We start from the raw sequence: 11,616 nt of genomic DNA on the forward strand, positions 1-11,616 counted from the left end.
CAAAGATGGCGTAGTAAGAATTCAAATTGTTAGAGTTGTGTGACCCAAATTCTTAAAGATTGCTTGCAAGTCAAGTTAAACAAAATATATTTTGCTTGCAAGTCAAGTTAAACAAAATATATTTTCTTTCTAAAAGATTTAGCATTTATTAGCATAGTTTATTTGACCTACTAATTTAGCCTATAAATAGTTTCTTTTATAACCTTAGAAAATACACCATTAGAGATTAGAACTCATAAAACATTTAGAGAAATTTGTGTTTACGTTTTGAGGTTTCTTTGTTTTTGGGTTTTCGTGGTTTAGCTTTTAGCTCTATCTTTTGTACTATTCGTTCTTTTTCCATTATAGTAAAATTATCTTTGCCGTGGTTTTTTATCCTTTTTGGAAGGGTTTTTCCACATTAAATTTGTGTGTTCAATTTCTTAATTTATTCTGCTATTTTTTTTATTGCTTAATCAGGTCGATCCTAACAATATATGAAGAATATAAATATATTAGGGGCCATATAGAGCATGACAAGAATATATGAAATATATTTGAACATGAGACAACTATTTCAGGAAGTTAAGATAAAACAGTAAATTTGTCTATAATGCTAATAAAGGAGGTAGATCGAAACATTAGTAGTACATGAACTTTTTCAAGTGAATGAAGATAAAGACAAATGACTCGAGCTAAGAAAGAAAGAGAGCAGAAAACTGATTTGAGCTAATATTTGACAATAGTTGATAGTATAGGAAACATTAAACATGGTGTAAGCTTTAAGCATTAAACATAAATCTGTGGTAATAAAAAGATGCACGGGAAGATAACGTTAATTGTTCGATTGTTTTAGTCTTAGATCCAACAAACATTTAAAGATGACAAAAGACTTGTTTAGTCTTAGATGAGATAAACATATTTATGATTACAGAATACATACATATTAACTTAATCCTTGCAGCAAACTGAGAAGCCCTGTGAAAGAATGAAACAGAAAACTAGTATGTTATGAAAACTTGAAAAGTAACTAAAAACAACAAATTTGCACTTCGTGCCAAATTAATTATCACCTCTGCTTTTGGATTATTAGTGAGCAAACCAAACCAATTCCTTTTAAAGATCTGTGATTTAATAGTTCCACTATGTATTCAAACTTGAATCAAACTTTGCATCCTCATCACTAAATTTCCTTCTTTGAAACCACTAGTGACCCCTTTGCTGCCTACATAGTATATGCACTTAAAAAAACCATACTTGATCCTACAAATAAATTTTTAGATACCCCAAATCTCTTTTATGTTTGTTTACTCCATTTCTTACATCCAAAATCTTTCTTGGACAATGGCGCAACTGAAATCCATTGCACTTTTACCAGATTTATCCACTATTCCTTTATAATTCTAGATTTGTCCATATTTTTACGAACTAATACATTTAAAATCCATATCACTCTTGGTTTTGCTACTTTTTCTAAGGTACAAAAATGAATCTTGCACTCTCCTCAACCCTTATTCCTTCTCATCAACCAAGACAAATTTCAAGTAAGATCCATAATCAGCATTGGACTACCAAGCAAGAATCTCAAATTCAATGCAAATAAAACAATAAATCGAATAAAAAACCAAAAAATCCAATACACCTCTAGAAGAATTAGAAAATATTAGATAATAGATTCAAAGAAGCAAATTTAATCCATTAATTTAAGTTAAATACCAAATTGGCGCATTAACTAAATTTTTTTTCCAATTTTTCCCTATAAGAATCATCAAAATCTTTAAACATTGGGATCCAAAAATTACACTTTTTTTTCTAGAATTTTTAATCTGGGTATTTAAAGCTACCTTTTATCTACCTTAAACAGACAAACAAAAACTAGGCACATACACAAGAACAACATATTGTCTCTCCATGGCTTATAAAAATAAAGTTTCTTCCTTTTGTTTAAAACTTAAAATGATTTGTTATTGTCAGAGTTAGTGATCTTTTCTTAACATGTGTCATCAAATTCACAGAAAACCAAACATAAAAAAAGAATATTTAAGAGAATGAAGAAAATAGGGAAAGAAAGTTTTACTAGAAGTTTTGGAGAAAACAATGAGACGAAGAGCCCAAATATCGAAGAAGGATAAGTTTTTTGAATCTAATACAAATAGAATGGAATCTTAGCGTTCTTCCTGGAAAGCCAAATTACTTGAACAAGGGTAAGTTTTACATTTGCTTTTACAATAAAAAAAAACACGAAAAACATATATTAATTGAAAAACACATAAAGAAACATTGAAAAACATATATTAATTGAAAAACACGTAAAGAAACATTGAAAAACAGATAGTTCGAATTAAAACTTACTAGATCTTGGATCCTACGAGACGACTCAAAAAACACTTCACTTTTTTTTTTTCAATGGGTTAAGCTATTAGGTTTAGGAAGAAATGAGATTAAAAAGAAAATTTTCAATGAAGTGAAAAATAAATGAATTTTATAGTGGTGGAGGGAAGAAGAATGGAAAAAAAATATCACTTGGAGATTGGGGATTTCATGCGTAAGAAAGAGAAGATATGAGTTGGGGATTTCAGTTTGTAAGAAAGAGAGGAGGATGGTGAGGGTAAAATTGAAACATTTCTCTAATTTGCTATTCCACCCATTCCTTGAATCATCATTCAACAGGGGAGCACGAATGGTTTGATGCATTTTCATGCTAAATAATCTTGTAACGAAAATAGCTGTAATAACTATTACAGCCAACCAAACAATGGTTTGGTAATGGGCCCATTGAATAGGGCTGTAATGTATTACCCTTACAGTCAACCAAACATGCTGTAAATTGGTATGGACTAAGTACTTTTGTATGTTGTATTTTGAACGCCTGTAGTTGAGGTATTGATAATCAGGTTTTAAAAATGATACTTCTGTGTTTTGAAACGTGTAGGGAAGTCAGAATAGAAATTTGGTATTGATACCCTTACTCAAATATCAATACTCGAGGGTAAATATATCGATACTCTATGACAGGTACCAATAATTTTTGTTTATATGATTTTTCTGCGAGAAACATAATGCAAGTTTGGTATTGATTTTCCCGGTGGTATCTATATCACTTAAAGAAAGTACTGATACCCTAGGGTCAGTATCAATACCTACGTGTTTAACTTTGAAATTTTGCTAAGTGGTCCAAATGCTTGAAATATATATTTTTTAAAATGGTTAGTTACATTGATGTATGTCCAACATGATTTAATGATGATTAACGCATTTATATCTTAAAACCTGTGCAAATGCTAGAATAACATGCGATGGCTTTAATAAAATGAAAACTGTAATGTACAAGTAGGGAGATGGTGGTGTGACATATTTATATTTGGGCTTGGCGACTGGATTGGGTATAGAGTATTACAGAAATAGACTTAAAAATTGCAATGGTCGGTATTGCTATTCATCAAGATTTTGCTTATCAGCTCCTTAATTCATATGTTTGAAAGTGAAACTAGATATGAGTTAAGAAGTCGTACTAGTACCACTGATTCTATGAAAGAATACACATTATAAACAGTTTCATTGAAGGCCATAAACAAGCAATGCTCCAACAGCTCCAACACCAGCCAGCAGCCCAATAATGACCCCAATTGGAGGTAGCCCTCCGCCGATAGCTTTGCCAGTATTTATATCATATGGTGCGAATCTCTTCTTTGGTGCTTGACATTGAGGGCATCCATACGTATCAGGCTGGAGAATATTCAGTTAAACTTTCATGACCATGAGAGGACCATTAATCTCCTCCAACAGTTGCAAGCAGAATACAGATTAGCCAATATATACAATGAACATAAATACATGCGAGCACTATATATTTGGTGAAAAGCATCCGAAAGCCATAGGTAACACCTATGGCTTTTATATTTTCTATACCCCTCTTCTTTTTTATATTGATTACTGCTGTCAATTTTAGATGATTAAATCGAATAAGAAGTTTAAATTCTTTTTCTGAGAAACTTGCCTGCTCATCAAAAGGTTTCTGTGCAGTGTATATGTATCCGCAGTCAAGGCAAATATGAGTAGCTCTTGCCTGCAAAATTCTGCATTCCATTAGTACTTTCAACATGTGCTATATAGTCTCATTTAATACACACACAAATGTAACTTAGTATGCTAATCTTTATCTAAAGTGAAGTATAATCTTAGTTGGCCAAAGCTATGTTTGCCTTTTGAGCCTCAGTAAGTTTCCTTCCGAAGCGAGGTGGTGCCGGTCGTTTTGGTAGTCGTTTAACATCAACTTCTGCACCTCTGCAATACATCAAAAGGACTGTCAGATGGCATTTTTTGATGTATTCTCAAGGCTAATACATCATTTTATTGTGTCCAGTAACCGGGTACAACCACATGGCATCTTTTTGGTATGAAAGAACCCTTTCGAGGATAGGAGTTGAAAATGCTGGAATTCAAACTCCAGTTCTGCTAAATACCACTTCTTTAAGGTGGCTACATGAATAGGCTGAGCAAAGCTATGAGCTCAACCAGAAGTCATTTTTATTGGCAATCTTTACTGGACTTCTTCATTTAAGAGAATAATAAAAATAGACTTAGTAGCAGTATAGCAGCTATGCCAACATATCACTGTCTCCTTTCTCAAAGTGAATCGGTATCCATATTCTTCAAGGAAAAAAGAAAAATAACATCCTAGAGGAGGTTTAGCTGCAATATTTCCATTGGGAAAAGGAAAGAAAAAGAACAGAAGAAAAGGACCCTTGTTTGTCTAAACCCTCTGGTAAGCTCCCTCATTTTAGTGAATGGCCAAAATTCGAAAGTGCAAAAGGAGATCATATACTACTATATCTTGATTTGCTTCACTACACACTATAGCACGTTTTCTTGGCATGAAGCCTAATCCATTCATGGATTATTCCCCATGGGACAATCATATTCAATAAATGAGTTTGTATTTAAATCTATAAAGTGAGAAATAACCTTTTATTGACTAAAATTTGTGACTTTGTAACCCACAACAAAGAAGAAATTTTACCGTCTTCTTTGTTATTCCATGAATTTATATCAAATTATCAACAAAAGCTTCCTCCTTTCTACCTATTCACTGAAATTATACAACTAAATTTAGATAAATGATAAGAAGTGAAATTTAGATAAGAAAGCAAACCTGCTAACAACAAAATATACAGAATCGGGCTTTGCCTGTATGGCAGTTTTAGTGAACCCAAGCTTATCTGCAGGCCAAAGTTCATCCCCAAAGAAACTGCTAGTGTAAAGTACCTGATCCCCTGCCTTAAGCCCTGCTTTTGCTGCATTCCCACCCCCATCAACAGCCTGTAGTTGTATCCATCCATTTAAAAAACCACATTGAATTGGAAAGAGAAAAGGCCAAAATACTGTCACATCAATGATGGAAGAAACATCAAAACTTACAGTGATAACTACACCACCTCCTTGCTTCTGACCTAATGTCAAACCTAAAGGCTTGTCAACCTCAACCTCTATAGTTTTTGAAGCACCGGCAGTTCTTGCAGTGATCTCAAGTCCTCTTCCTACATGACTGGAACAGACACTGCTCTTTTTCTCAGCTATGAAGAAATCTGAGATACCCCCTTTGGCCTCTTGAAGAGACAAGCCTTGGAGTGCGGTTTTCTGTACATGCATGGGACAAAATGAGAGGTTTCAGTTAATTGGGTACTGAAGTGAAAGCAGTTTGAGAGAGGATTCAGATGACATGACAAACAGTCATACCTGTGAAGTATTGAATGCCTTGGGAGAAGGGGTGGAGGTAGTTTTGTTGGAGTAGTTCTTCCTGCTGGTGAAGGCGGCAGAACAAGAAGAAGAGGCACCTGCAATCACAGCTGATGACATGGTTGAACAATTGGCAGTGGAAGAGAAAACAGGAAAAGAAAAGGATTTGAGAGGTTTAGTTATGGGCTTTGTTGAGTGAGGTGGCGTGGCTGCTTTGGTGTTGTTCAAGTTGTGTGGATACAAAAGGAGGGTATGACTAGATAAAGCAGGCATATGCTGACAGCCACACGCCCTTCCTAGGCCACTCCTCTCAATTCCACAAATCAGTATTTATTTATTATTATTATTATTTATTAAGTATTGGCGAGTTACATTTTCTTTTTAAAATATAGTTATGTATAATTAATACTTTTCGAACTATAAGAAATATTGATTTTTGAAAAAAAAAATCGGTTTGCTGTTATGTTCCAATTGATTGTCTCAAACATTATTTACAAAATAATTGTAGCTGTAAATAGTAGGAAATTACAAAATAATCTTTCACATAAGAACTCCAAAAGAGATGACTCAAAATAACATTCAACTAGCTTATTTATTTAAAGAAAAATGATTGTATAAAACTGTAATTTCACGTTATTCTTATCCTTTTATAATATGAGAATGACAAATTAGATTTTTATTCCTAATTTTTAGCATTTATTAGAAAATTAAAAGAAAAAATCTGATTTGTCATCCTCTTATCAGAAAATGATAAGAATGACGTAGAATAAAAAATTATTCTCGCCTATTTATTATCTAGAGTCAATAAGATATGGTTTATATTAAATCCTTTATCTATAATTTAAATTTCAAATGCTAAAATTCAGTTCCAAGCAAATTTAAAAACAATTTTAGCACTATGTAAAACTAATTCAAACAAGTTAAGGCTAAAGTTTGCTGTCAATAAACCACTCCTCTTCCTTCTCCCGTCAAATATAATAAAAACAGTTTCAGCTCAAATAAAAAATTATTTGTTGATAGGAAACCAACAAAAATTAAACAAGTCACAAATGCGAACAAAACACACCGCATTTTAATTGTCTAAATTTGTCCCTAGAGATGTTTAAACAATTCATGCAACAACTAAACTAAAGGCAGTTAATCTTGAAAAAAATATGGTTCAAAAATGGTTTTCTTGTATAGCAGAAAATAAAAATTTTAAAAACTAAATTGATTTGTAATATTTATAGCAATGAACCCTTTATCGAAATTACACCTGTGTTTTCAATTAGACTGATCCTTGTCTTTTTTAACTTTCAACCGAACGGCCTTCTCCACTATTCTTATACTACGAACTACTTTGAGTGTAGGCTTGAATGATTCAAATCAAATACAGTACCAAAAATAGTTTTCTTTACTTTCAGTGTGAAAGTAAAATCTCTTCTTAATAGAAACCAACAAAATTGTTATTCCGGAAAATAGATTTAATATTTAGAGAATAAACTCTCACTATTTTCATGCAAAATAACAACATCTTAAAATTGTGTAATTAGCCCTACTGGTGTCATCTACTTATAGAGAGAAGAAGTAAAACTCTTGTTGAATTGTAGAAATCTATTTCAAATAGAAAAATAAACTCCAAGTCTAACTAGAAGTATTGGGGGTGACAACCGTAATTAATAATACTAGGGTTTGCTGTTCAACCCTTTAACATGAGGGGCTTTGGGCCCTTCTCATAACGGGTCCAATTACAAATACTTCTTGAATTTTTAACCCAGTATTTCATAATTCGGTCCAACCTAATATATATTTTTCTATTTCCCAAAATAAACATCTCAAATTAATTTAAATTAATTTCCCAATTAAATAATTTTCTCAACCCAATCCTAATTCTGTTAAATCATGAAGACCTTGTCGTAAAAGAATCTATAAGAAAATATATTTAACATTTTGGGTCCACTATGACCAAATGATTTATTTCCATTTTTGAAAAACCATAATTCATTTCCAAGTCATTTTCATTTTGGAGAAAACCACATTCATTTCCAAATATTTCTCATGTTTCCATTTTCACCATTTCTTTTCATTTCTGTTAATTTGATTCAACATGCAATTCATTTATGGTCTCAACGAGGTAGCAGAAAGACCGATTGAACATATGTAATTAGGGCTCAAATATTTTATAATTAAGTTCTCGCTTTTCATCTATTAATTATAAACTCATTTAGTCACGAAGTTATTCCACTAGAGTATCGTGATTGAGCTTTCCTCAACGACATACCATTACAAAAGCAACTCAATCAGTGCTCATCCAATGACCTTGTCATAAGTGTGTTACCCTTATAGGATATCCTTAATCTCTTTGGGATAAATCCGTTCTCCCAATATGATCCTTGTAACACCCCTTACCCATGTCTGACACCGGGATAGGATACGAGGTATTACCGGACTTAAACACCAGCAAACATACACAACCGTCCATAAAACTTCGTTCAATTTAAAACCATTCATACACATGCAAATTGTCCCTTATATAGGCCTACGAGGCCTAAAACATACATCGGGAGTAGTTTGGGACTAATCCTAGAACTTTAGAAAAATATAGAAAAAATTTCATGAAACAGGATCACATGCTCGTGTGGATAGACCGTGTAGTCTCACACGCCCGTGTGGCTTAGGACACGCTCGTGTCCTCAGCCCATGTAACTCTCTATTTATGACATCATCAACACAAATAGGGTCACATGACCAAGTCACACACCCGTGTGCTTAGACCATGTGGCGAATTAAATTCCAAAATCAAGTGCAGACTTCACACGGCCTGGGCACACGCCCATGTCCTAAGGCCGTGCCCTTTACATGGCAGAGACATACGCCTGTGTCTCTGCCCGTGTGTTTACTACTGGGCATTCTGTTTTGCATTAATTAGGGTGCAGGGGACGCACAGTCAAATCACTCGCCCATGGGTTTAGGGTTTAAAGTTTTAAAGCTTTAGGGTTTTAGAGTTTAGGGTTTAAGTTTTAGGGTTTAGGGTTTATAGTTTATGTTTTAAGGTTTTATGGTTTAGGGTTTAGGGCTTAAGGTTTAGGGGACGCAAGGTCGAATCCAAGCCACTTGTCACCCTTAAATTCTCATTCACTCATACATTTTTGATGGCAAGCAACATAGTATATTTAGTCACTCAAATACTCATAAACTTGATTAATTCATGACTTTATAATGTCAACATGTCACCTATCCAAACCATCATGCTTTCATATAGCATTCCACATCCATTTCATATTTATTCATCTTAGCAGACCTACTTCCAGTTTACTCAATTATACCATAGCTTTGGTCATACGTATTAGCTACAATTCATTCATTTGACACTTATGCCATTTATCACACATTTTATCCACAAGAAACCACATCAAGCATAACATATTGTAGGCATGCATAATTAATTAGGGTTACAACCTAAATAACCAATATGAACCATATCACATGACCATATACAAAATGAATCAAATATTACCATAAGCCAACACATTTGGCTAAACTAATATGACGTTTAACAAAAGACTAAGTCCCTATACATGTCATACTCAAAATGTTGAGACTAATTATACCCAAATGTCCAGTTGATAGTGTGATCGAGTCTCAGACATCCTTCGATCCCTGAGCTAGCTTGGCGATACTATAGGAAAATGGAAAAGAGAGGGGGCGTAAGCATAAAGCTTAGTAAGTTCACATGTAAATAAATAGAAACATAATCATATATATATTTATATATATAATTACCATTGACATAACATAGTTTACATATGTGTCAACATAAATTCATAGGCATAACTTAAATTTGTAGACATAACTTACACATTTTTAATATTACCAAAAGTTCATCACATACCGAGCTCATTTATATGAGTTTTTTGTACAAATCTGTACGAACTCGTAACACATTGTCATATTTCCTCATCATTGACTTACTTGTCGAATAACTCACAAGTTTACCCGTTGAAAACTTGGAATACTGTCGAATACACGGAAAACTTGCACATAGTGCTTTAAATGTAGCCACATGCTACCTCATATCACAATCACACATTGCTCACTCTCAAGCTAATCACGGGCCTGCTTACACAAGCTGACAGTCAGGACGTAACTACTCGGGCTACTCACACAAATTGACAGGTACCCGCAACACATGCAACGCTACCCAACCATCGGTAAGACGTACATGACTAGCACCCGGATTCACATAATCACATATACATATAATTTCATGAGCTCATAATCACATAGTTCCTAGTGACATGTCATACTATATCCTAGATTATTCCTAAGGTTCAAACGGGATTTTTCTCGATATCACATATTTGTCGAACTCGTTCACAATGTCATGCTTATAGACTATAACATAATTCATAGACTTGTCATAATAATTAATCATAGAGACTCATTATAACACCCCAAACTCATCCCAGAAGTTAGGCCCGAATCTGGCGTATCACATTGAAGTGTTTTTCGAAAACCATGTTTTCATTAGAAACCCTTCTTATTTAAAACGTAGTACATTGAAAACTTATTAATTTAATTCCAAAAATTCCTTTTTGGGTTGCGAAAGCTAATTTTAAAAGTAACCGATTTACGAAAACGTGATGTTTAAAAGATAAGTTCCGAAAACGTAGTGTTTTGAAAAAAGTTATTGTTTTAGAAAACCACGATCTACTTCTACAATTATAAAACATAGTTGATAAAATCCCAAAGCTTAAAATAAAAACTAGAAATTAAGAGAGGCCTTATTACAACCCAAATGAAAAATACGCAACAGTAAGTAAACAAATCTGAAAACATAAGTAGTGTGTGGCCATCTTTGAGTCCCTCGCAGCATCGATCCACCTATCACTAGGGATTATCTGCACAGTTAATAAATGGGGCGAGTTTACGAAAACTCAGTGTGTAATCCTTTAGCATCCAAACAGTCAGTCAAAAATAGAATTAGAACCATTCTAGGCTTTAGCCCTATCTAGAAACAACAAAGTCCAACTCAGAATATATGTAGGCCAAAGCTCGATTCATTAACATTTGGGTCTCAACCCATCATAGTATCAATTGGGCCTAGCCTATATCATATCCAATATCAATTGGGCTAAGCCTATATCAAAATCAAACCCGTATGAATCATGCATGATAACGTATCCAACCCTGCACTTGCCTCCGTCCAACCCTGCACTACTTGTGGGGAATAAATCACCCACGCCATCCCTACACTTATAGTGTTAGCATTGGCTGCGGCACTAACTAGAATCGTAGCAAAGCTGCTAATATCAGAACATGTGGCATAGCCACCAATACAGTTTCTTCCTCTATAACGATATCCCAATCCCAAGCAGTATGTCATGTATGCAGAATGTCATGCACAAAATCAGTCATACAAATCACAGACAAATCAGTCATTTACCCTTGAGGGGCAAATAGTCATTTTACCCTTTAGGGGTATTTTGGTCATTTTACTAATTTTGGGGTCCCAGTACAGATTACGACCATATAGATGGACTGTCGTCGCTTCGAGTGACTCAGGTAACCTAGACAGTCAAAACAGTGAAAATGGGCCCAAGGCCCATTACTCGGCCCAAGTGGGCCCACACGCTCGTGTGGCCTATTTATCCCAATTTCAGCCACGGCTATGAAAACACCATAGCTCAGTTCATTATTTGCCACTTACCGTAGATTTTATTCGTGTGGGGCACACGAGCCTATTGGGTCCACACGGTCTATTTTAGCCCAATGTGGCCCAGAACGGCCTATGCCATGTATATGACATGACAAGCCCAACTACTTCTCACTTAAAGTTAAATTTACATAAACGGGTCTACGGGCCTATCGGACCCATTCAACCCATCGAGGCCCAAGTCCATGAGAGCGCTCGTGGCAGCC

The 11,616-nt window shown here is 34.4% G+C and overlaps 1 protein-coding gene across 2 annotated transcripts; it reads right to left on the reverse strand.

The window, feature by feature from the left end:
• Nucleotides 1–3,386: 3,386 nt before the first annotated feature.
• Nucleotides 3,387–6,184, reverse strand: LOC107924794 (uncharacterized). 2 transcript variants are annotated; one of them, XM_016855390.2, is made up of 6 exons: nt 5,716–6,184; nt 5,398–5,616; nt 5,132–5,298; nt 4,182–4,263; nt 3,977–4,045; nt 3,387–3,705 (listed from the first exon to the last, which is right to left on the reverse strand). In XM_016855390.2, exons 1-6 carry the CDS (start codon nt 5,986–5,988, stop codon nt 3,535–3,537), a joined length of 981 nt encoding a protein of 326 aa, XP_016710879.2. In that variant the 5' UTR covers nt 5,989–6,184; the 3' UTR covers nt 3,387–3,534. The 2 variants fall into 2 exon arrangements, with proteins under 2 accessions (XP_016710879.2, XP_016710886.2); XM_016855397.2 differs by having other exon boundaries at nt 3,387–3,753; nt 5,716–6,035.
• Between the last annotated feature and the right edge of the window lie 5,432 nt (nt 6,185–11,616).

This window comes from Gossypium hirsutum, chromosome A02 (assembly GCF_007990345.1).
Source record: "Gossypium hirsutum isolate 1008001.06 chromosome A02, Gossypium_hirsutum_v2.1, whole genome shotgun sequence".
Taxonomy (NCBI): Eukaryota; Viridiplantae; Streptophyta; class Magnoliopsida; order Malvales; family Malvaceae; genus Gossypium; species Gossypium hirsutum.

What these genes read in the sequence shown, in the direction of transcription:
- LOC107924794 (XM_016855390.2), bottom strand. Translation starts at nt 5,988, where the DNA reads ATGCCTGCTTTATCTAGTCATACCCTCCTTTTGTATCCACACAACTTG. An exon ending in AACTTACTGAGGCTCAAAAG is followed by an intron (nt 4,046 to 4,181) that starts GCAAACATAGCT and finishes AGAATTTTGCAG; the next exon opens with GCAAGAGCTACTCATATTTG. An exon ending in AGAAACCTTTTGATGAGCAG is followed by an intron (nt 3,706 to 3,976) that starts GCAAGTTTCTCA and finishes AATATTCTCCAG; the next exon opens with CCTGATACGTATGGATGCCC.